The 27,612-nt window shown below is 35.2% G+C and overlaps 1 protein-coding gene across 4 annotated transcripts in view; it reads left to right on the forward strand.

The window, feature by feature from the left end:
* The window catches only part of LOC149801544 (alpha-galactosidase MYORG-like), a 90,367-nt gene extending 74,353 nt beyond the window's left edge, over nt 1-16,014 (forward strand). For 3 of the 4 annotated variants that reach the window (XM_089955741.1, XM_089955743.1, XM_089955740.1), the window contains one exon: nt 2,817-16,014. In XM_089955741.1, the coding sequence (XP_089811867.1) occupies nt 2,817-4,784 (1,968 nt within the window). In that variant the 3' untranslated portion in view covers nt 4,785-16,014. The remainder of the gene's footprint in view (nt 1-2,816) is intronic. The other variant, XR_016420679.1, reaches the window with a different exon arrangement.
* The last annotated feature ends 11,598 nt before the right edge of the window (nt 16,015-27,612 follow it).

Here is a 27,612-nt window from a genome sequence, read left to right on the forward strand (position 1 = left end):
CCCTATCAGGGTCAATCCTTGGGTGCCACAAGAATTTTGAACCTTATCAAGGTCTGTTCTTGGGTGGCACAAGATGTTTGAACTGTATCAGGGTCTGTTCTGGGGTGCTACAAGTACTTTGAACCCTATCAGGGTCAATCCTGGGGTGCCACAAGAATTTTGAACCTTATCTGGGTCTGTTCTTGGGTGGCACAAGAACTTTAAACCTAATCGATGTCTGTTCTTGGGTACCACAAGAATTTTGAACTCAATCAGGGTCAATCCTGGGGTGCCACAAGAATTTTGAACCCTATCAGGGTCAATCCTGGGGTGCCACAAGAATTTTGAACCTTATCTGGGTCTGCTCTTGGGTTTCACAACTATTCTGAACCTAATCAGGATCTATTCTGGGTGTCACAAGAAATTTAATCCATATTGGGTCTGAACATGGGTGCAAGATTGCTGGATTCACACTGATTTCTGAAACATATTGCATCATCAAATGAAAATATATTTGGAGCCCTACTTTTATTTCTTCCTTATATTTCTATATTCAGAAAATTCCTCCATTTTTTCATATGGAGGTGGGGTGAATCCCTCCCCCTCCCCAATTTTTCAGTTCTGGAATATACCCTGCCTTATAGAAAATAAGCATGATGTTGTGACTAAATCAGTGAGTAGAATCGAAACTTGTTTTGAATGAAAACAGGACAGTAAGATTTATGTTAGCACTTGTATAAATATCAATTATTGTAGAAAACATGTATTCTAGAACTGTATTTGGCATCGTTGATTCAAATGATCAATCTCAGGAAAGTCATGCCCAGAGAGAGTAATGGAATTTTGATATTGAAACATGCGGTACCATACTTATGCATGTGTATCATACAGCTACAAAATATCAGACTCAGTTTACTCTTAGGTAATAGTTATGTCAGGGAACATGCCCATTTAATGGTTCTCTGTACAGTTTTGAAATGCCACATACAGATTTTTATAAGCACAGACAAAAAAAGCAGCACACAGTCAGAAACTTGGCATGAAAAAGACTCATGATTTTGGATTGCTTTTTATTTTTGCATGAGATGCAGTACTTAAATCATAGAAAAATGAGTTGGCATTTCATAGTGGTTGAATATGACAAGTCTAATATTCAAACTAAATATTGGTGTAGCTTTTATTTGGTTATGTGTCTTTTAGCTTGAAAAATCTTGTGAAAGTGACCTGTATTATGTTCTAGGAAGTGTTGGAGATCCCACTTAAACAAAAAATGATGCAAATCCATGTGGTTGAAATGAAAAAAGGATACTTTGAGCAACCCAACACCTAAATTTATATAACGTGTGTCTCATATGGCTGGTAGGAGTCAGTTCCTTTTTACCGCTTTACTGTTCAAAGACCAGGAGAGCTTGAGGCATGGTCTGCTGTTCCTCATCCATCAGTCCATTAGCAAGTTTGTTTCCACTACTTCTCCAAACCTACTTGGAAGATTGCCATGAAACTTGACACACATGTCACGTCATGGTCTAGTTGACCCTAAATGAAAGTGGTACTGCTTGTATATCCAGAATCCTGTTATCACTACTCCTCCAGACTTAATGATCACATCAACTTGGGGTTTTACTAAAAGACTTCTTAGTTGGTCACCAGGATTTCACCAGAAGACTTCTTGTCTAGTTCATCTTTAATCAAAAGGGTGCTGTCTTGGGTTTCCAGCAGGTTGCACCCTCTCATTCGGGAAGTTGAACACAGCAACAGCTAGTTGCACCCTTCTCTTAGGGAGGTAGAGCATTACAACAGCAGTTACTCCCTTCTATTTGGGAGGTGGTGCACTGCAACCACTGGCTGCACCCTCCCGTTTTGGAGATTGATCACTGCAACAACAGGTTTCTCCCTCCAATTAGGGAGGTAGGGCACTGAAACACATCTCACGTTTTTGTTTTTCTCTGGGGCCCATTGTTATTGTACAACATGTAGCTCAGAGAAACATCAACCTTCTATAGATGGACCTCTCCCTCTATGTTGAGCACAACTCAGTTTCTCTGTTTTTGATCAGTTTGACAAGAGCATCAGTCTATCCACCTAACTATCAAATTCAGCTATGCAATAGTGGCAGGATAAGTAATTGCTGTTTTTAAAATGTAGCTTTTGGGTGTAAAACTAATTTTAATTATGCAGTACTTAACAGCCACTTTTGCAAAATGCTCTCCTTCTGCCCCACTCTTGATGTCTTGCATAATCATCAGTCGAAAAGATGACAGATATTATCTACCTTCTGACCAGGTGATATACAGAGTGGTATGCTAAAGGTCATTCTGATGTCTCTCCACTCTGGGGGAAGATGTATTCACACTGAATGAACAGTGAGTTTTTGGCATGAAAATAGGTTAGCTACGCAGTGGTGGTAGGTAAGTATTGCATAATTAAAATCAGATTTGCCACAAAAAAATGACATATTTGGATTTATGTCCCAGCAAGTGTCAATATTGTCCGTTTTTGTATTTTGTATTCAAGCACAAATCTTGTCCATTTTTGGATTTATGTCCAAGCAAATACCAGTACTGTTCATATTTGGATTTATGTCCCAGCATGCATCAGTATTATCCTTTTCTGGATTTATTTCCCAAAAGTTATCAATATTTTCCATATCTTGATTTAGGTACCAGCAAGATGGTGGTGCAGTCTGTGTCATCAATCTTTCTCCATCTGTTCACATTTTCCTCTTTTGTTAGGTTGAATGTTTAGGTCAGTTTTCAAGCACTATGACAGGGCATACATGTTCCATTAATATATGTTTTATTTCCTAAAAAAAATAGCATTGTTTATGTTTCTTGCAGGGTCAGGAGGATAGCCCCAAAAACCCAAAGGGAGATTGTAAGCGCAACATCCTAAGGATTGTTGTCATGGTGATGTTCATTATAATTGCAGTAGGTGTCATGGTAATTTGGATCCTCCAAGAGAGTCGCCCCAAAAAGCACATTGGCAATGATTACTTTGACTTTATTTATTCAAAGCAGGTGCTTCATGTATACAATGCAGAGCAGCAGATAATTTTGACTGGTTATCTCCAGTACATACCTCAAAATGAAGAAAAGGACAAAAAATTCAAGAAGTGTTATGTTAAAGATCCAGATACATCCTACTGTTTTCATTGGCCTGATGACACCAAGCTAAGACTGTATACTTATAATATCGGAGATGTGCACTGTGCAAATATTGTGTGGGATGATATTTATAGCCCTAAATCTGTACCTAGAGATTGCTATAATATTGAATACGGACTTTGGTATGGCATGCCCATTGCTGAGGGGTCATTTTGGCCAATAAATATGCGGAGCCTTGACCTCAAAGATGTCCCCTATTCTTCCAGGGAAGGTAGCCCATTTCAGGGCTCCCTGGAATATTTTTGGTTAAGCACAGACAATATTGTAATTGCAACAACACAGGATGAACCACTTTTGGTTTCCATCAACTCTGCTAGTAGCAAGAAGTTCTGTATTGAATTAGACAGTAAAAGAATTCCAGCGAGAAAGACCACAATGCCAAAATTTAATTACACAATTTGTCAAGGTCCAGACATTTTAACTACATTCATTACAAGTAGGCAGCTCATGTTACCCCATTCTCCAGTTATATCTTACAACACCAGTGATATCTCTTCCCTTGTTTGGTCATACGGTAGCAGGAGTTCTAGGGAAAAACAGCAGTTTTATCGTTTCCTTGAAGAATTGGACCAAGCATCACTCTTGCCAAGTCGAGTGCAGTATGAACAACAGTGGGAAGAAAATGTTGGGGATTTTGAGTATAAGCCTCAGCTTTTTAAAGATCTCAATACAACTCTTCCAGTTCAATTTCCCAACACTGGACTTATTTTGCCAGTACATGTTATTTGTTCATATGACTCACAAAACTTCTTGACAGGACTGCGTCAACGTTATTTTGTCCAAGATACAGAAAGTAATGGAACAGAATTACTCAGCATTGATTCTACTGAAGCAGCAATATGGGATACAATGAATCCTGTGATATATAATAAATTAAATCATAAAGGAAATAATGGCTATTCAGTTTTGGCAGAAAAAGCAGACTTCCCATACTTCATACAAGCATCTACAAATACAACGAGTATTCATAAAATATTTTGGAACTTCATCACTGTGTTGCTGTCTCACAGTAAACAGGTATCAATACAATCGGCATTCAGAGCACAGAATCAGCCAGTTTTTCGTGAAATTCCAGCTGTTGTTATGATAGCAAATGAGAAGAAATGCTTCAGTTCTTTGCTTCCATCAGCATTAACTGCAGGACTACATGGATATCCATACATAATGTCAACAATTCCTGATGATCAGGAAATTGATGAAGAATTGTATAAAAGATGGTTGCAGGTATCAGTATTTTTCCCAGCATTAAAGATTCCTGACTATGGGATTCAGTTTTCAAATAATGAATCTGTGGCTTTTACAAAATCCATGTTAAATCTACGAGAAAAAATTGTCATTTATACTATCCAAAAATCCCTAACTGATGTGGAAAATGGACTTCCATTGCTTAGATCGCTGTGGATGTTTGACCCTTGGGACTATGATACTTTGAAAATTGACGATGAATTCCTTTTGGGTGATTCTCTCTTAGTAGCACCAGTTCTTTGTCATGGTCAGCGTGCTCGTGATGTATACTTACCTCAAGGTATTTGGATCTCATCATTCGACCATAAAGAATACGAAGGAAAGCGTTGGATAAAGGATCTTTCAGTTGCTCTCGGTGAAATCATTTACTTCACTAGAAAATCACAAAACAGTTAAAATTGTTTACCGTGCATCATCATATATCAGAATACTTGTTTATATAATATATAGAGTTCTTTTCAGCATGGTTATGACAGTGATGGGATCCTCAGTGATGTTAAGATTTTGTGCTTAAATTTTTGGAAGTCACATAACATACACACTGTTACTGGGGGTATGTGGGACACAGCATTAATCACAACCCTTTTTTCACATTGTCCGAGAACAAATTCTGTTAGTAATTTTGTCATTTTTATGAGTTGTTTACATTCTAGAGATAAATAGCTTGTGATAGAGCACAGATATTTATTATTTCTGTTTTATCAGTTCGCAAAAGTGAAGATTTAGAAGCAGAATATCAAATTTGTATAATGTTGATAAAGCCTGAAAAATAATAATCAGTATTGAAGACATAAGTAGTCCTGCCTACATTCTCTTTCTCTTGTTATATATTTATAAATTATGTTGTATAGTTGTATTATGCTTAAATTTTAGATTTTGTTTCTTGTTGAGCACTCAGCAGTGTATTTAGTCAGAAATATTACATTTGTCTTGCCATTCTGAAAGAAGCAACAGCTGATGCTAAGCTGCATTGTATTTGTTTCCTGTTTAGACCCGTTTGCATTTCAGCACTGCGCATTAAATCATGATGTATTAGATAATGGTCAAGATCATGTGTGACAGGATATTATCTATTTGCAAGTAAACTAATGGGGAGAAGACATATTGGCTTAAGTATTACCAGATCTGCCATCACCCGACAGGGTCAGACAAATTTCAGTATGCCAGAAAAGGACCCTGGTAGCTCAGCATACTATCACTTGCTCAGGAATTTCATATGAAATTTTTATCTTTGGAAATTCTCATTTGCTTATGTATTAGTCACTAATAATTATTCTCCTGTGTTAAATTGCCCAGGCAGATTATTGTTTCTACTGTTCAGTCTTAGGATTTCGGATGAAATGAACAGATCTTAGTCTGCTGTGCATCATGTTTGCACCATTTTAAGTTTGGCTTTATTGAGACTATTTTCTTGTCAGGTCATTATGGTGTATTGTATTCAAACTTGAAACTGCAAACTGGTCTTTGATTTACACTGTTGTCATCTTTGAAATCAGATGCAAGTTGACCCTAATTTCATACTCTTGCTGTCTTTCTGTTATATTATGATGTATTAACTGCCTAGATCATTGTCACCAACTTTGTTACCTTAATTTAGTGCATTCTTGAAGAGCTAAGGTAACAGCCACCTGTATTTAAGTTTTTCTCGTTTTTCTTAGTGAAAATCTTTGTTAACTTATTTTCCTACAGTTCACTTTTTCCTTATTCCATATGTTACATTCCATATCCAGTAATAGATTTTGCCATATTTTGTTTATTTGTTAATGTTTTTCTGAAAACAAGATTGTTGATTTGTTTGTGAAACTAAGTTGTAAAAATGGTGCTTTCCTTTTTTAAAATTTTAGATCTGTTCACATATCAGTTGAAATAGTTTACAAATTTAATGTTTAATGACATGGATTTTCAGACAAAACCTTGTGTGTTTGGCAAGATTCTGTTATATTTTGATACCTTGTTAAGGTACATAGAATCTCATAGTCACTGATAGGAGATATCAGCATCAGATATACATGGAATCTCATAGTCACTGATAGGAGATATCAGCACCAGATATACATGGAATCTCATAGTCACTGATGGGAGATATCAGCATCAGATGATATACATGGAACCTCAATGTCAGTGATGGGAGATATCAGCATCAGATATACATGGAATCTCATTGTCACTAATAGGAGATATCAGCATCAGATATACATGGAATCTCATTGTCACTAATAGGAGATATCAGCATCAGCTATATATGGAATCTCGTAGTCACTGATAGGAGATATCAGCATTAGATATACATGGAATCTCATAGTCACTGATAGGAGATATCAGCATCAGCTATACATGGAATCTCATAGTCACTGATAGGAGATATCAGCATCAGATATACATGGAATCTCATTGTCACTAATAGGAGATATCAGCATAAGATATACATGGAATCTCATAGTCACTGATAGGAGATATCAGCATCAGATATACATGGAATCTCATAGTCACTGATAGGAGATATCAGCCATAAGATATACATGGAATCTCATTGTCACTAATAGGAGATATCTCTATCAGATATAATTATCATAGGGTACCACTGAGAGAATTAACAGTTCTTTGGTGTAGGTGTTTGTAATGGATAAGAAATCTGAGTCATATTTAAATAGGGGTACAGTGTAAATTAAATACAGTAAAGATTGTTTGTTAATTCTTGGTTACAATGCTTTCTCAGTTAGATTTGCTTGAGTTTAATTTTCCCAACCAGATTTCAAATTACTATAGATTCCAAAGGTTCTGTTATAACAATCCTTTGTTAAATTTAATCTGTGTGGTCCACTTGAGAAAATTAGCTAAATTATATCATTTTGATAACCTGATACGTTGAAGCCAGGTAAACAGTGGCAGCTGTTTAAATGCTACTGTTTAAATAGTAAAAGTGTAACAACAATGGCGCCAGATAGCAATGCTGTGATGCTCTTACATTATTCATAATCAGCAAATAACAAAAGTGTCACTTAACAAAGGTGTGATAATCACACCTGATTTGCAAATAACAAAAGTGTCACTTAACAAAGGTGTGATAATCACACCTGATTTGCAAATAACAAAAGTGTCACTTAACAAAGGTGTGATAATCACACCTGATTTAAAATCAGTACTTTAGAATCATGGATTGCTGATTCATTGAATTTAATGGATGAGCTTTTTTTTTTTGACTAATAATTAAGAAATATCCTTTAACTATCATTCTATGGATAATTCCTTTCCATCCAAATATATTAAAGACTAATGTACTAGTCATTAAGTTAGTGAACAAAGAAGTTTATGATCTACTGGCTGCTGGTACATGTATATGTATGTTGACACTTTCGTCAGATGGTAAAACTTCGTGATTTATCAATTTTGTTTTCTTCATGATAGCTAGTACTTATACAGATGTATCTTGCTTAAAATTGTATTACCATTACATAGTGAGTTCTAATAGTAATTAATACCAGTAGTAATTGTTTTACTACATACGTGTCCAACATCACTGACATGGACAAGTACATACAAATTTTGAAAAATAAATAAATACTCAAATGTATTGACAATGAAAATGAGGTGTTTGTTTTCCCAAGAAAGACATTGTTTAGGTAAGGACATGTCATGTAAATTGATGTGTAAGCATGCCATATCTTGCTTATATTCACAATTCTGGAGTAAGTCAGACTTTATACACTTTATATTTTGTCTAATCTCTCTATTGTTACACTAAGAATTTAAATATAGTACACCCCCCATATTGTTTTGTGGGAGTGGGAGCTGATGACTGCATTTGTCTGAAAGGATTAATAGAAACAAATTTTATCCTGAATTGCATTCAGTTATCAAATTTGACCTATTTACCTATTTCTGTTTCTATCAGTGTTTACTGCTTAGATGTTACAGTTTGGGGTCAACATCATGGTTAGCTGTATGTTATTGCCCCATGTCTTTTTCTGTAGTTTTACTTAATTGCACTTTAACTTGACAGCCATCACTAAAATAGGTGGGGGACAAACAATTCACTAAATGTGTTTGTTATTACATAAAATGCATTATAAATTTAAAGACATGATTATATACATGATATGAACTTTATACATGTCTAATTTACATATGAATAATATAGAAGGAATGAGAATATTCTGTAGGATTATTGCACTACTTATTGCTTGCATGGTGTGCTGTTTGGATAGAATGTGTGTTGTCATACATATGATGTGCAGCATGGTGTGCTGTTGGGTACATTGTGTGTTATCATACATCTAATGTGCAGCATGGTGTACTTTTGGGTACATTGTGTGTTGTCATGTAATGTGCAGAATGGTATGCTTTGGGGTACATTGTGTGTTATCAGACATGTAATGTGCAGCATGGTGTGCTGTTGGGTACATTTTGTGTTATCATACATGTAATGTGCAGCATGGTGTGCTGTTGGGTACATTGTGTGTTATCAGATATGTAATGTTCAGCATGGTGTGCTGTTGGGTACATTTTGTGTTGTCATACATGTAATGTGCAGCATGGTGTGTTGTTGGATACATTTTATGTTATCATACATGTAATGTGCAGCATGGTGTGTTGTTGGGTACATTTTGTGTTGTCATGCATGTAATGTGCAGCGTGGTGTGCTGTTGGGTACATTTTGTGTTATCATACATGTAATGTACAGCATGGTGTGCTGTTGGGTACATTTTGTGTTTTCATACATGTAATGTGCAGCATATTGTGCTGTTGGGCCAGAATGTGATTTATTATATGTGTGATTGATGCAGTATGGTGTGCTGTTGGGTTTGGGTGTGTGTTAACACACATGATTAGTGCAACGTGGTGTGATGCTGGGATAGGAATTATGTTATCATGCATGTGTTACTTTTGAGAAAGTTTTCATTGAGATAGTTGTCTTCACTTCCAAGGTGTTAAATTTTCTTGCATTGTGAGTGAGTTGTTGTATACCTCAAAAATACTTACCTTTAACCTTATACCATCCTTTTATTCTGGATGATTGCATGGATGAGTGGGTTAGGACACTAGTGTATATCTAGGCCATATGTGCCATTACTTCTCACACACAGTTTTGATTCTTGGCTGGTACAAATTATAACTGTCTAACCTGTTTGTTTATATTGGTGTTGTGCAATATAAATATCATTCGTAAATCATGTGTTCAAACTAACAGTGTTGAATCCTGTGCTTTCCTTTTTGTTTGGTATACATACATGTATCTGTCAATATATAAATATAATTTGATGTATATAGCTTGCATTTTTAAATAGAAATCCAGTTGGATTGTGCAAATAGCTGAGTGTTAAACGAGTTCTCCTGCATCTTCAATCTTTGCCTTTGACCTTATTTCATCCTTTTTGTGCAGATGAGTGGATGAGGGTGTTGGTGGATGGTGGATGGCAGATGAGAGCCAGACTTAGTGGATGAGGGTGTTGGTGGATGAGTGCCAGGTTTAGTGGATGAGGGTGTTGGTGGATGAGTGCCTGGATGAGGGTGTTGGTGGATGGTGGATGAGTGTCAGGCTTAGTGGATGAGGGTGTTGGTGGATGAGTGCCTGGCTGAGTGGATGAGGGTGTTGGTGGATGAGTGCCTGGCTGAGTGGATGAGGGTGTTGGTGGATAGTGGATGAGTGCCAGGCTGAGTGGATGAGGGTGTTGGTGGATGAGTGTCAGGCTTAGTGGATGAGGGTGTTGTTGGATGAGTGCCTGGTTGAATGGATGAGTGCCTGGATGAGGGTGTTGGTGGATGGTGGATGAGGGCCAGGCTTAGTGGGTTAGGGCACTAATTGGTGAGAATTAGACAGTAGGAACTCTTATAGCACAGGTTTGATTCTTACATGGAAGGATAATAAAATTCTTTATTATATTCTTGGAGATTTCTAGCATTGATAACTTTTTACCAAATTTATCCATGTTTTAGGGTCTTAATTACAAGAGTTATGGAGGCACCACATATCTATATATAATATATACTTTTAAAACCTTATTTGACTTGGACAGTTTGCAGTTTGTGCTTGTAAGTCTGCATTGAACTTTTGTGCTTTGATTTTCTTGGGTATCCATACAAAGTTGTGGCAGTACGAAATATGCAATATTTTTTTTCATTTACATGGCAAATATAAGTCAAAATGTACACTGTAGCAAATATGTTCCTGTTCTAAGGTGCTTTCACAATGGAGCAATCTTAAAACATTATTTGGAAATTTATTTCTTAAATGTTCTATCCCTAATTAACATATATACTCATTGATAAGTCCAGACCAACTGCAAACAACATAGACTCTGATCTGCCATCACATAATGTGCTGGCAGATCAGGGTCTGTGCTCTTTGTTCTACTGACTACATCCTCAAATACTGCATATTAGTTGGACTTGACTTAGAAGTAAATATATACGGAATAGCTTGTAAGATAATTTTCATGAAAAAGATCAACCTATCTTACAGCATTTGATTATACATAGTATGTATCCAAGTAATATTCTGATGGTTTGTAACTTTTGAGCCAGATCAATTTAATGTCAATAATTATTTGGTTTATCTTGTCAACCAATACAGAAAATTTGTTCACTCGGATTGTAGAGAGCAATGTTGCTGTGCATTACTGATACAGAATATAGGAAAATGGGCTGAATGTACTAAATTCATTGCTTTATTCAGTTGGAAATACAAACTGATTAAAAAAAGTGTCAGTGCTCAATTTCTCTTATTTGATGTTGTTGAGCTTTTGTTACTTACTTTAAAATAACCAGTTAATTGGTTATGATTTGTGTGGTTGGATGTGAGGAAAATGTTCTGTATCATTACCTCTTTTTTTTGTACATCAAGCATGAAAAAGGGAGCCCAGGTTTTGGTAAGATGTATGGACAAATTTATGTATTTTTTATGTTTTATTAATTGGTTAGCAGAAACTATTAATTAGCCATGAAAAGTGTATGTTATTCCCATCAGTATCATATGCAAAACAGTTGAATACTCAAGCAGTGTTAAATGAGCCACGAACTTACACATGTTTGTATGTACATATATATTGTGCCATATATTAAAATGTGAATTTTTTATACAGGTTGCCATATATGATATACATTGTAATAGGTGATCTGAGGAAGAATTAAGTGTTATTTTTACATTAACTTTTTTTCGCAAAATACTAAATTGTAGTCACATGTTTTTGATGTAGTGCTCATGTAAAAATCATTATAGTTCATATAAATCATGCCTGATGCAATCAGATGTGTAACCCACATTCTCCAGGCATTCCCAAGACAGGCAGACACTGTAGTTTGTTTGTGACCATACTCCTGACAGTCCCAAAATGTATAAAAATACAATTAAATAATCTTTTTAGAGATTGGCATAACTCTTTGGCTTGCCATATTGCAGCCAGTGATTTGAATTTTCAGATGCTGCCCAAATTAGTCAGGGTTGATTACTGTGGTGTGTGCCTGTACAAGTCACTTTACTTGTAGAGTCAGGCACTATATGGCCTTTTATGTGCTGAGTTGCCATTTAAACATCAAGCAATTATAAATCCTTCACATTTTGGATTAAAAAAAAGAAGTTCAGTATTTAAATGTAGTCTTTCAAAAGCTTAAGTTAAATTACAAGTTAGAAGATTATGTTGGCATTAAGTACCAGCTATTTCAGTAATGGATGCCATATTTTTTTAAAGTTTGATTATGCATACATTTAAATGGTGATTATTCACTTTATTTCAGTCCTCATCCATTTTCCTTGAAAGGTCATTATATACATGCCCCAAGAAATTCATATAACAAAATCACTGTTAAAAGTTGGCAGACAGTTTTGGATGAGGTTAACTTAAAGGTCTGATCCAGGATAGACCAGATTGAATGTTCCATGCTGTGATGTCACAATGAAATCTTTGTAGATCAAAAACAATGTTATTTGTTATGACTGGACCTGATGCCCACTTTTCTTGACCTACTTTAGGACCTGGACAAGTCCATGGCAGTCAATAATTATGCAAATGATAGCTAGTTGGTCATCTCCATTATGGCCACCATGGCTGCCATTTTGAAAGTTTCTTTTATTGCTGCTCCTCTGAAACAGAAAGCCATATTGACCTGGGCTTTTCACATTGAGACTTCTTGTGATGTCTAGTTCCTCCTAAATGAAAATGATGCAGATCTAACATCCAATATGATCACCATAGTGGCCATCTTTGACCGCTTCAGTGGTCTTGTGGTTAGAGCATCCGTCTTGGATGCAGGAGGTCATGGATTCATCCCTGTCCGAGTCATACCAAAGGCTTACAAAAATGGTACTAACAGTTGCCTCGTTTGGCGCTCAGCATTAAGGGGTTAGTGTTAGGACTGGTCGGCCTGGTGTCAGGATAATGGGACTGGGTGGGACATCATACTGCATGTCTGCGGCATGATACCTCAGTGCTAGACATAACTTTAAACTGTCACACTGCAGACAATCTTTGTGATATGACTGAAAAATTGTTAAAGCTACATTAAAAATCCAAATCACACAGTAGCCATCTTTAGAATCTTATCACACCTCCCTAATGGAAGGCCATATCAACATAGACTTTTCACCAAAACACATCATATGATATGTAGTTAGACAAAAAGAAAGTAGTGCCAATCTTGCATCTAGTATGGCTGCTTGATGGTGATATTGAAAATCTAGATATTTCTTTGGATGTTTATATTGATATGTTGTTTACATCAAAACATTTCTAATGATCTCTTGTTGATTTTAAGTGAAAATATGACTAAATCCAATATGGTCACCACAGCAGCCAATTATAAAATTTTGTTTTTGCTGAAGAGTATCATATATAGTTTTAATCTCTGCACTTAAACAAAGAAACAGCATTATCATGGATTTCAAGAAATTCTTTGCATCCATTAGAACATCAGACCCTTTGCAAGACTCTTGTTTAAATGTATCACTTCGTGTCTGTTTCTGTTTAAGTGTGACAGGTTTTAAAGTATGAACTTATTACAGCTGTTTTATATACTTCGTCTGTCTACAGTATACAGTGGTATCTGTTTGGAAAATGTTGCAAAGTGTGACGTCTAGTAGTAATGTACAAAACCAGTGTAGCATTATTTGTATACACACATTAGAAATGTAAAAATATATACAGTTGTACAGAGACATGTGGGTAGTTTGCATTTAGTCAGATTATATTGCAAATTTGTAATGATAGTATACATGTATATGCATTGTTTGTGCTTCAGCATTAGATGTAGCATTGCTATTGGTACACCATGATATTTGTTTAAATTATTCTTGTTTCATTTTTTTATATATTTTTATAATTACTTTTAACTTTATTATTGTTGATAATAATACATAGTGCAGTACACATGGATTTATATAGTTATTTACATGTCAGTTTATATTTTTCTTTAGCTTTCTTTAGCTTGTTGCTATCAAGTAGATAAGTGCCGTTGTACTACCACAATGTTGGCAACTATTTTCCCTCACATGCAAAAGCATACGCACATGTACAGCCTCTCTGGATCTTGGCCATTCTACTTCCTAGGCCTTAGGTAACAGTGGATTATGGAGACCGGGCCCCAAATAAGTACATGTACATTTGTTCTACATTCAAGGAAATGTTTGTGTGTTTGGCTCATAACCACATAATTTGTTTTGCACCCTGCATACATACCATTAGTACTTGGCCAGAAAATGCATCTTGGTGAGGACTAGACTCTCATCAGCTAAGTAGGTTACTGACCCAAAATGCTTTAACAATTATGGTTAAATTGATTGTTTCAAGCTTATTTCTTAAGCAGTCTTTATGCTAGAATCATCAAATTAAATATTACATCCATCTTGGTTAGTACCCTTACAACAAAAGGTTACTGTGACCCAAATTTAATATTGAACTGGCTGAAGTTTACATTTTTGCATTAGCTCTATGATCATATTGGATTTCTTGCACAATTTATAGAAATGCAAATATACACCAAACAGAGCAGAAAGTGATATCCCTAGCTCCTGCAGAAGATTGCTTGATAACATTAACATAATTGTTTAAAATACAGTACATAGTTATACTTGGAACTATGAAACAGAGTAAGGATATTATTCTTGTTGTACTGATTTACTCACTTCTTCATGCTTCATTAACCAGTTCAATTTTGTGTTTTATTTTTCGAGTAATGTTAATGCTAAAGTCATTAATCTATATGGAATTTGACTAAAATTGACAGAAAAAGATCTGGCATGAAGGCTTTTAAGGTTTGCACGAATGATATGATCGACCATCAAATATAATAACTTTTATTAAAAATAATATATAAAAATCAAAGAAACTTTACTCAACTTCTTCTCAGAAACTGTTTAACATAACGTTATCAAATTTGACGTAAAACATTCTGGCATTAAATGCTTTTGAATATTTCAAATTATGCCAATTCGCCATTAAATAGGGCCACTGTTACTAAAAGTAAAAAGTATAACCTATAAAACGACTTTTGAGAACTGCTCAACAGAATTTAACCAATTTTGAAGACATTATGTCATCATTGCCTTCCACACTGATACAAATGATGCTTATTCGTCGTCAGATATGATCAGTTTTACTAAATTAAGAAATAGAAACCTTTCAACAGCTTCGTAAAAACTGCTCAACAGAATGTGAACAACTTTAAGGAAAACATTCACAATAACCAGTCGACAGAAATTCGCAAAATTTGTGAAAACATCCTGGCATAAAGAGCTTTACGTTTGTACAAATGCTGCTAAGTGTCATTAAATATGGCTGCTGTTACTAACGATAGGAAACAGTTATATAAACTTCCTCACCCCCCCACCCCCCCAAAAAACCCCAGCTGAACAGAATATGACCACATTTTACCGATTACGTCCACACTTAGCGGCGTTTTACATTCATATAAATGATGTCACTCTACCATCAAATATGCCTGCCATTACTAAAATGTTGCTGTAATTAATAACTTTGTATCAATACGGATTGTTCGGTATTGTTTAGTGTTTATTTCAAAAAGTTATACAGTAGACTCGTACACAACATGGTCTCATTGCGTGTATTCTTTGCATCTGGAATTTCGGAATAACGAGCCTACAGTCGGGGACAATATCACATTAATTAAATGGCAAAATAACATATCCTTAATGTTGTATTTTTTAAAATATTTTTCTCATTTGCTTAAATGAAACAAAGCCAGTTCTTTACAATTCTCTAATAAAATTATATATTATTTAAACTTTCTGATTTGACATTATGAAATGTCAGAATTTTGTCATATTTAGGACATGTTGGATTAAGGATTTATCATCACTCTTAAGAGTTCTCGTATCTTGCCTTCCACTGTGGTATTGTGACATTATCGCTGGCAATCAAGCAAGCCATACTACCCATTTGTAATTTTCTTCTCTATGACTGTTTTGTTCAAATATTCATGACATTTATAGAGATCTGATTGTCTTCGTCATCTGGATTGTTCATTCTGTACTGACACCAGTGAATCTGGATTGTTCATTCTATACTGACACCAGTGAATCTGGATTGTTCTTTCTATACTGACACCAGTGAATATTGAATTTTTATATCTAGTTGGATAATTATTGTTGCATGAATAAATAAACAATTAAGCGAAATATTTGGCCTTGACTTAGTTCTTTTTCTGAGTAAGATTATGTATCAGTATTTAACAAGAACATTACAGATGGCTGGTTTAAATGCATGAATAGATTTGACAGATTCTGACAAGATATCTACAATTTGGACTTTTAGCTCATCAGAAGATCATATGAGCTATTTGTAATGCCTCAAGTTTATGCTTTGCAAATTTTGATCAGATTGTGTATACAGTTGTCTTAGGGTTGTGCTCGAGAGGTAATCTTCGTAGCATCCAGGTGTAAAACTTCTCGACCAAAGTTTCTCAGGCAGATGTCCAACATACATGCCATTTTGTTATCCACTGCGATGAAATGAAAGGTCACGTCGGGTTTTTATCAGAATCACTTTTTTCAAAGCCTACCTGGTCCTAATTAAAAACTGTGTTGATCTGGTCATAAATATCCACTGGAGGACAGGTCAACCCAAGGGATTGTGACACCTTAGGTGAACTTTGACATTGGCGCCCCCATAGAGAAAAAAATCACTTCCGGTATAATTTGGAACCCCTTAAAACCTGGCGCCTTGGGTGACTGCCTAGTTTGCCTCTGTGTTCGGGCCATCCCTGACTGGCAACTATGGTATTTGCAATTTTCTTAGAATATGCTAAATTAAATCTGTGCCTTTGGTGTTTGTGGCTTCTGTAGCATTATGTGTGATATCTATTTGCTCTGAATTCCAAAGCTGAAATTTGGTATAAATATTCGTTTGGATATGTTCTATCTAAATTGTTTTCGCGGTGATATGCGTAGCAACACTGTTGATTTTGAATTAAATGGGTATAAAAGCCGTTTTTTGACTTATTCTCAAACGGATGATCAAGGTTTCAAACTCTATGGAGTTTTGCTTTAAGACATGCCTTATGAAAAATATTTTCTGGCTGTTTATCCAAGCCCTTCCAAGTCAAAAAGTTTCAAATAACCTTTGATAGACTGCTCCCGCTAGGGCATATCATTATAAAGCAAATAAAATTTATTCTGCTACTTATTTTTGAAACATTAGGTCAAGGTCACAGAAAAATATATGTTCAAGTCTTTTTAACAATATTTCATTGCAGCAATTTCTCTAATCCCTTGATGGGTTTTGTCCATTTCTTCACTGTTTCATTATCAAGCATTCTTAGGCACATTCTTGACACTCTTTTTCTCCTGGTGTGTCAAGGCCACAAACTTAACATATTTGTGCCATGGTTTTGTTAGATAAACTAGCAAGACCGCGAGGTGAATTTATGGTATGCCCCTGCAGCCATCATATATCATGTATATGACAACAACAAAAAAAAATATTTTAAGCTTCTCAAACCCATTGAACCAATTTGACCAAATTTGGCATATACTATTATGGAATGAAGGGCTTTCAAATTTGTGAAAATTTTGTCAATCTGACAACAAATATAACTGCCATTACTACTACTGGTAAAATCCCATTAAGATAAATTCATTTCCCAACACGATGGGTAGAATTTGATCATATTTAGCACAGAGCATCCAGGCCGAAATGCCTTTGAGGTTTTAACATATGACTCTGATCCATTTTCAGATAAGACAGCTGTTGCTAAATAGAAAAATCACTTAACTAAAAAATGCATAAACCTTCAAACGACTTCTCCAACAGAGCTAAATGAATTTGATCAAATTTGACAGAGAACTTACTGGCGTAACAACCGTTTTAGTGTGTGCTCATGATGTCAATCATCCACAAGCGTATGGGACAGTTTGCTACCATTGCTAAAAAATAGAACGACTTTAAGATGATTTCTACAAAACTGCTGAATATAATTTGACAAACGTGACAGAAAGCAAACGGGCATAAAGACTTTATATGTATTTTTTTTTTTTTTTTACAAATTATTCAATTCAACCATCAAGTGCGGCTGCATTGACTTAAATACAAACAGAACAATTTAAAACTTCACAAAAACACCAAATAGAATTTGGGGAAGTTCGATACAATGCATCCTGTCATGAAGATTTGTACAAAAATGGCGATCTGCCGTCAAATATGGTCGCTGTTAAGAAAAATATAAAAACATTTAAACATCCACTTCTCAAAAATCACTAAAAGAATTTTACCAAATCTGAGAGAACACGCTGGCTTGAATACCTATCAAATTGATGCAAAAGACGCTTGTCTGCTTTCAGATATGATCGCTGTTACTAACACGTGGGAAACCTTTAAACAATTTCTCCAAAACTATTTAAAATAATATAACCAAACATTACGGAAAGTAAAGGCCTACAAATTTGTACAAATGATACCGACCCGCATCAACTATAATTGCCATTAATATAAATGCAAAACTTCTTGAAAGTACGTCTCAAAAACCGCCAACAAAAATTGACCACATTAAACAGCATCGTGGCATTAATATTTTTCAAACTTCAAACAGCGCCGATCTGCTTTAAAATATGGCCTCTTTTACTAAATACAGAAAAGCAACTGTTATTAACAAAAGATAAACCTATCAACTACTTTTTTTACTCAAAAGCCACTGAATATAATTTCAAACTTCAGATATCGTGCTGGTATGAAGGCCTTTCAGCTTTCATGTTTATACGAATGTCAATCAACTCGAAAATATTGACACAGTTACTAAAATAAAAAATAAAAAGAAAAGCATTTAAATGATTTCAACATGACTGCTGAAGAGTATTTGACCAAATTTGAAAGAAAGCATCATGGTACAAATAATGCTAATGAGCCATTGTCTTTTTTTAAAAATTATTTAAACGACTTCTTGGCCAGTACCACCAAATAGAATTTGACGAAAGTTGATCAAAGGCATCCTGTCATGAAGACCTTTCAAACTGATATGACAATTGCAAATACATCTTCAAATACGGCCACTGTTACTGAAAAAACAACATTAAACTGAAAGCAACATGGTAGGAATACCTTTCAGGTTTGCACCAATAATATCGAGTAGCCTTCAATTTTGGTAACTTTTAAAAATACAGAACAGCCACTGTTTTTGAAAAATATATAGAATAACGTTTAAGCGATTTTCCCCAAACCACTGAATATGATTTCACTTAACTTGAATACGAACAATAAAAACTCTGTACGTATGTACTAATGATGTCTATCCATTATCAAACTATGAGCACTGTCAGGAAAAATATTTTTACAAAATCTTTAAAAAAATCTTAAAATGACATCTCCAAATCAGTTGAGCTGTTGTTCTTGTTATTGTGGGGTTTAACGCCATTTTAATCAGTTGAGTAGTCATTGGCCAACCTGAACGGAAAGCATCATAGCACGAAATGCTTGAAATTTATATTTTTACACGCAAGAGGTCTCTCTACTAAGCGAATCAAGCACTTACGTGAGTTTGGGTTGGAAGTCCCTTGAGTTCCAAGGACTTCAAGACAACAGTGTTGTCAACTGCAATATTCCATAACGCGTCAAGACTAAAGATAATTTTTCTCTAATCAAGCAATGACCACCAATACACAACAATAACCTCATAACTGCATGGTTTTTCTTTGTATTACCTTAGCATAGCTTTTCCACTAAGCGAAAGGCTGAACATTAATACATCTGGTTCCATCCTAGAGTCGGTGAAAAAGACGGTCTCGAACCGCATCACAAAACAACTTACATGTGCCCTTCCACTCTTTTCTTTCACATCCACAATAAAAGTTATCTCAAAATAAAGGACTGACTCCCTCCTAAACATTCCATGGTAGCAATATCGGTCTCTGTCATGAATATCTCGCACTGAAGGGTACAGCCAAACCACACCTCTTAATTAAGATATGAACTTATTTGCTTATCCCCACCGGAAACATGTTATATTTCTCTGATCCCATCTCAAGCTGCTAAACACGTATACTTTTTTTTATGAAACTACTCCATGCTGTCATAAGGACTTGTGAATACTGTACGTTATGACGTCTGTTCGTAGAAGTCGGTTATTTACTCGGGTTGAGAAATATCTCCCTAACGCTGACTGCCCATAATCAAACAACTAGTCACCTGCGCCTTCCAATAATAGCATCTTATCAGAGAGAGGTACAGCAATGAACTTGTAACCGCTAGGGACCTGGGGTTCAACGGTTTCATCGCCCCGAGTTACACGTGCATGAAAATGCAGATCAACCGCAGACTGCCTGTACATGTCCATGCACGAAAAGTAACAAATCGCAGCAAAATAATCCTGTGTTATCTACAGGCCTTTGTCGACGTTTTGATCTCAGCCCATGAACGACCACAGCTTCTAATATCCACGTACGACATGAGTGTGGGTAAAATCAAGCACAATTTCTTTGGTGACCTCATGATAACCGTTTAATCGTAGAGAAATTTAAGACACTCCAAGCTGGTCAAATATCATTCCAGTAACATTCTGCCCACAGTTTTAAATGCCACAAACACATATTATGATACCTTTATACCTTGTTGGCTGGTTAGTTGGCATGATAACTTTGGCAAGTTGCTTTCATAAACGTCAGTGGTAAGCGTCTGAAATGATAGTGGTGATGTGTCTCCAGAACTCGTAAACTGCAGCAGGTGTGTTTCTGCAGCCACAGAAGGGATTATGACAGACATATATACAAGCCCCGCCCTAGCATGTGTGGGGCCATCAAAAGCAATGAGCGGGGCCCCAAGCAAAAAACTTGCATTGCGGAGTTGATTTCCTAAAAGCGCGGGGCTCAAGGCGGTTGCCTCGACCGCCTTGACCTAGGGCCGGATCTGCCAATTTCGACTTCACTACCTTGCTATTAATAACACCATTGGTACTGAAATTTGTATGATTGTCATTGGGTTAGACTTTAAGAGATCTTCCAACTGAAATAGATGCTGATCAACCTCCTGGTAGAAAAGAAAAAATACTTGAAGGTATTGGTGAAATAAAAAAAGATCTTACACCAAAACCTAAAGCAAGAAAAGAAAATTTTGCATTGATTAATTTGGAAACGATTTTGGTTGAAGAACTTACTAACAAAGAAATTGGTACAGAGGAAAAATTGCCTAGTACTGCAGCGTTGGGTTCTCTTCGAAAGACTGAAATTTTAAAGCCTGAGTATGCTGGCGTGATTGTTGATAAAAAAATAATAATAATGGGTATATCGTATATATTACAACAAAAAACAGGCTAGAAATGATGATCCAAAATAAAATGCGTATATTGGAAAAATAAATAATTTTTATGCGGATTTACGAAAACAAAACAAATTCAACCTGAGCCACAAATTCCTTAACCTGAGCCACAAAAACCACGAATTCCTCAACCAAAAATTCCTGAGCCACCCATTTTTAAAACAGAAAAAAAATATACAAAAACAACCTCAACCACAATCTTTTAAACTACAATCTCCTAAACCACAAATTTCTCAACCGCAATCTCTACAAATAATTAAGGTTTTAGGCAGTATCGTGAAATCAAGATAAAAAGAGGCGGTTAATATTGTTGTACATGGATAGCATCAAACAGAAAAATATGCAAAACCTGAATATGTTGATTCTTGGAAAGAAGATGATAGGGTTAAAGATGTATATTCCATATTTGCTAATAAACTTGCTGAAGATGACACGTATTTTAATAAATTTAAATATGATGTAAAACGAGAAACAGAAAAAGAAGAAGATCCGCCTGGTTTTGTTGGAAGTGGTTTTGTTACTCAAGGAAGCAGTTGTATTACTTGTCTTAACAGTGTTCTTTCTGATGTTGAACGATTAGAAATTCTGATTGGAGGGAAACGAGCTGAAAATAATTCTCCTGAAATTATTAATGAAATATCTGATATTTGCCGAAGATTATTTACAGGCGGTATCTTGGATATTAATGTTTGTCGATCTCTCATTAATGAAATTGCTGATGATTATTACAGCGATTGAGAATAATTAAATCAGTGATAATAAAATAAAGATGATTGTACATAATAATGCTCAACGTGGACCTGTAATGGTCAGAATAATAAATTCACGATTACCAATTTACAGAGCGATTTACGGAGATGGACTTGGTGATGTTGTTCAAGGTTTATTTAAGAGAATAGCTCCAAAAGCAATACCGATTGCAAGAAAATTAGGAATTAAAGCTATTGACACTATTCGCGATCAAGGTATCAGTGTTGTTGGTAATGTTGCCGGTAACGCATTTTCAGCAATCAAAGAAAGTTTAGCTTGATTAGTACGAAGAAAACCACAACCAGTAAAATTACCAAGCACCGAAGTTATGTCTGCAAATATCAGTAAAATAATAAATCAAGCTGCAAATCTAAAACTAGCAGAAGTGTTTGTTAATGAAGTCGTTCCTGCAAAGTTGACTAATTAAATTATGCCTGTAAATACAAATTTTATTTCAGGAAGTGGTCTTCGTGTTAGACGATACTATTTATAATAAAAATGTTTAAGCATATATCCGATCCAGCGTTTGATATGGACGCACTAGTTCTTAAAGATGAATCTATCCGCAATTATCAATATTTTTCTTATGGCGCATGTGTACCAGATCAGCGTGGTCGAATCGAATTACAAGTTCAAGATACATACATATATTTCTTGCCTGCTGAAGCGCTTATTGAAGTAGAACACGTGTCAAACTCAAGGCCCGCGGGCCACATCAGGCCCGGCGTACAATTATATCCGGCCCGAGAGAGAATTTTAGGCAAAAATATTTTTTAATGGCCCTGCGATATAAAGTGCAAATCAAATTCCCTAATTAGAAGCCTTGCCAAACATCCAGCTCTGACAAATTGGTATAAGAGCGAAAATGGGTATGCCAATGATTTTTTATTATTAAAACTTTTTTCCGTTTTAATTTATATTAATGTTTAAAAAAGGTTTAATTTTCCGCTTATTGAATGTTTATCCTGTTCGGCCTGCAACCTTACGTGTGATTTGAGTTTTGGCCCGCTGAGCGATTGAGTTTGACACCCCTGAAGTAGAAGGTGAAAGTATAAAAAGAGATGATACACCTTATGGAGAGCATGATAAATTTGGTTTTGTTAACAATGGTATTATGGCGTTGTCTGAGAGCTATGTACATGATTGACGGGAGACATATTAAAGCAATTAAAAAGGACGTTGATAATGCTACAACGATATTAAATCTAGCAAGATATTCGGATGATTATACAAGATCAGCTGGCCCGTCAATGATGTTTGCCAGGAATAACACTGATCATCCTGACTATAATAGCTTAACCAAAGCTAATGTAAGAAATTCTGCAGGAGATGGCCTTACACCAGCTGTTGTATCGACGAACAACAATACATCTTAGGATTTTCTTTAGGTAGATCAATGTTAAAAAAGATTATCACAGATTTTTAGGTGCAATTCCACTATCCCACATCTTTGGATTTTGTAGAAATGTTAGAAGGGTTATCTTTGGGGCGAAACATACAGTTGTACTTGTAAGAAAAACTACTGATGATGATGCGATCTGGCATGTAAGAGGAGCTAATGATGCTGAAACTGAGCACTCCATGGACAAGTAATATTAACAAAACTTTCACTGTGGATGCCAGTAATGACTCCATCGATTGCTGAAGAAGAAAGATTAATAATTACTTTTATGAAATCAGGTGAAAAATCATTGTTCTCTTGGTCGACAATGACCAGAGATAGCATTCAAAGTAATGTTGATCGGTTATTTACATTGCATATAGCATCACAACAAGTAGTTTCTTTCACCAATACACATTTTTATTGCTTTACAAAGTGCTGGGCGAGTAAATTCACAAGTACATAGTCATATGATATTTGACATACTTGGAGTTAGTGAAGTTTCCTTAAGGATAAACGGACAACAAGAACCATCTGAAGATATATTGTTAAATTTTAATTTGAATAATTTAGCGGGTGCATATCATCGTTTAATGACGTTTATGGGACGTAATCAAAATATAGATACTGGTTTGCAAATATCACAGTTAGATTTCACAAATATATATCCGACATATTACTTTTCATTGGAACATATATACTTATTTAAACAATATGTTGTTGATATTCATTGTAGAGCTTGTGTGCATAAGGGAGCTATTCCTAATTACAGAGCAATTGGAGTTATACTCAGTGATAAAGCAATGCTACTTGAAGGTACTGGTGGACGAGTGAGTGTTATTGGCCCTCCAGTAGAAAACATGTAACTAAATCGCTCATGATATTTCTAATGTCGTATCATCATGTTAGTGTCAGTCTGACTCCTGGTCAGATTAAAGAGCTTCAATCAAATTCAGCAAAGAACTGTGGAATAAAAATATCACTAAAAAGGATCAGATCGCAGGTGGTCAAAATAAACTATCATTGTCAGAACGTCAACTCAGGCATTTCAATGATGTCAAGCAATCAAAAACAGGTATTGAACTCAATCTTTCTGCGAGCGCCATTAAAGATTCAATCAAAACTGGTGGTATACTTCCACTTCTTGCAGCTATACCAGCTTTATTAGCCGCTGCATCCCCAGCTGTTGCCAAAGCAGCTGCACTTGTTCTGCTGGAACTGCTGGTGGATTAGCAGCAACAACAAAAACATAACAACAGGAAAAGGAATATAAAAAGGGGAAGGGGTCTAAGATTACCAGGAACCGCTCATTGGTAAGGAAAGACTTTCAGGGACACTTCGCTGATTCTTCATATATTAAATTTTGATTTACTTGATGCTGCTAAAAAGTAAATATACAAAGTTTCAGAGGCGTTTTTGTGCGTGATCAATTGCCAAAAACAACCAAACAATATTGAAACCGGTATTTTTAATCTCGATAAAAATTTTGGTCCTGGTACTCATTGGGTGGCTTTCGCAATTGATCCACGTGGAATTATTTATTTTGATTCGTATGGGTTGGTTCCACTAAAAGAATTTATAAATTACGTAAACACAATAAAAACTCCAGTATGGCATTCAACATTACCAAACAGACAATAACAGATCCACCAATATGCGGCCGTGAAGTAATTTCTGCACTCAACGCTGTGTCATCGTCATTACCACCTCATAAAGTCGTGCACGATGATTCAAGTAGACGCGTCGTTTTAAACAGATCGTAAAGTATAATGTTTCATATTTATGGAAGATCTCCCTCTAAACAAAAATATTTAAGAAAAACAATGAAAAAACAAACAACATAAACGACGGAATAATTCATGAGAATGTAAGTAAAGAGATTAGTGATGAAATATCTGAATTATTAAATCTTACAAATGTAGATCCAAACGAAGTGTTTGTATTTCAAGATAAGGAAGGAAAATTCAAAACAAGCAATCTTTCATTGAAAGATATTGTCGTTAAAATTAATGGAGTAACTGAAAATAGCATAGCTGTGTTTGATAATAATGGAAAAATTAAATCCGGTGTTATTTTTCAAGGATATTAGATAATATTCGTGGCCTAGTAAAAAAAAATCCGGTGATACAATGACTGGTTCTCTCAATATGTCTAATAATAAAATTACTGATCTTGGAGAACCAGAATTAGACAATGGCGCTGTAACGAAGAAATACATCCTTCCAATGATGAACTCGTTAGTTTAGTTAATAATTAAATAACCTCATTTAGAACTGATTATTCTAATCATGAACAACTGTTTATGAGTTTTCGTAGAAACATAAATAGATCCATTTCTGAATTTTTTGGAAGTCCACCAGCCATTGATATTAAACTCTCTGACATAAAAAAATTACCAGCAGTGTAGTATATACAGTAGCGTCTGGAAAAGCATTATGATCACCATCCAATGGTTCAATTAAACATTGCGCTGAGGTTATCGGCATATACAGGATCTGAGTACTTGGCATTACAATATTTATAATAACTACTATAATGTCATGGCCTTATCCCCTAACTGGATCCTCTGGATATATGTTAGTGATGTTGAGCAAAACGAGGAGGAAACATTTACTGTAGAACGTGAGGGAGAAAAAAAACTCGGCTTGATTTATTATTGGTGTCTTGAATTAGTAGCTAAATTCCCGCCTACTTAAAATATAATGAGTATTCCGATCAACGTTCAACGTTTTAGATATAATCAAGCACTTGAATGGCAAACAAAACCTAAAAATATCGTTGACGAATATACATTAAAAGTATAAAAAATATCACAGACGTGTAGTTGTTGTTGACATAATTGTATATTCGGCGTCTGTTGTTATTGCTGGAACCGGCAATCACCAGCAGTTGTAACAATCTGTGTTTCAGCTGGAACAACAATTGCTGGCCTTCTTAATATTACTGAGGAAAAAAGATATGTACATGCACAAATGCAAAATTGCATGAGTATATAATAAAATTACCGAGCGACGCCAGCATACTCCAAATTATACTCGTTAATATCATCAAGCCTTAGTGATGGAAAAATATCAGATTTTGAGTTCACGGAGATGATTTAAATTTACAAGGAAGTAATGACTATGATAGAATCCACGTCTGATTTAGAAAATCAGGATTTAGAAAATAATAGCAATAATAATGTCAACTCTGAACGAGCTACTTCAGCAAATTGTCGTTGATACAACTCCGTCAAAAACAACGCTGATATCATTGAGCTCAACTAGTCCTGAATTTAGTGGTAACTTTCCAACTGCAATTCAAGCGAAAGAAATAGTACTAGCACAAATGCGAGTATATTACAGGTGGCCAATTATCAGATCAAAATCATTTGGTGGATTGCCAGCAAATAATTCGCTTGTATTTTCATATAAAAATAAAGATGATGGAACTCCTGATTAGCTAGTTGTCGAAATTCCCACAGGTAATATCAAATCGAACAAATCAACGATGAATTTCAGCGCAGAATTAAGTCTATAATCAAACGTCGCTATCACTGTTCCCGAACCAACATTATCAGCTGCGATAGAAACATATTCGCAAGATTACGCTGTAGATATTTATCAATCATCAATAAGAAGTGTGTTAGGATGGTCTGAAATGACACCAGAGTATAAAGGACCGCCAGAACATCAACGAGATGAGAAAATTTTTATAAAAATTCCAGAATATAAAAAACTATATGGAAATACAGTGATAATGTTACTAATCGTATTTATTTCACTATGATGAATAATGAGATAGATTATTATATTTCACCTGATAATTCTAATTTAGTTGACAAAAATTTATTAAATTATTTTCCGACGATGTGAAATATGAGTACGCATGTGTACTCGGTGATCTACGAAATTTATTTTCCAGTATTATACAATATTATAATAATGATGTAAAACAAGAGATTAATGAAACATTACAAAATTTAAATCAGGTTATATCCGATCTTGAGTTTATTATCAGCAAATCATCAAATTTTTAAATAAGTCGACAATATTTCTCAATTATTATAAAATAACTAAAGAACAATTATCAACGTTTGTAATACCAGAATTTAGAACTGATGAGCTTTAAAAAAAATTAGTCAACGATGTTATCAATGAAAACTTTCCAAAAATTGTTGAGTCATGGAGAGGAATAGCCCCACCAGCAACAATTTTTAAACATAACAATGATCCATATAGTGGAGGTCGTCCTATTTCATCGTAAATTGTAAATATAACATCACCAATCGCAGTTATAATCTTGTCCGTGACGTAATTAATGGCTGCTATCAAATAGATTTTGAAAAATCCAGTCAGGCCCAGCA

The sequence above is a fragment of the Sinohyriopsis cumingii genome, chromosome 4, assembly GCF_028554795.1.
Source record: "Sinohyriopsis cumingii isolate HCF-2022 chromosome 4, ASM2855479v2, whole genome shotgun sequence".
In the NCBI taxonomy this organism is placed as follows: domain Eukaryota; kingdom Metazoa; phylum Mollusca; class Bivalvia; order Unionida; family Unionidae; genus Sinohyriopsis; species Sinohyriopsis cumingii.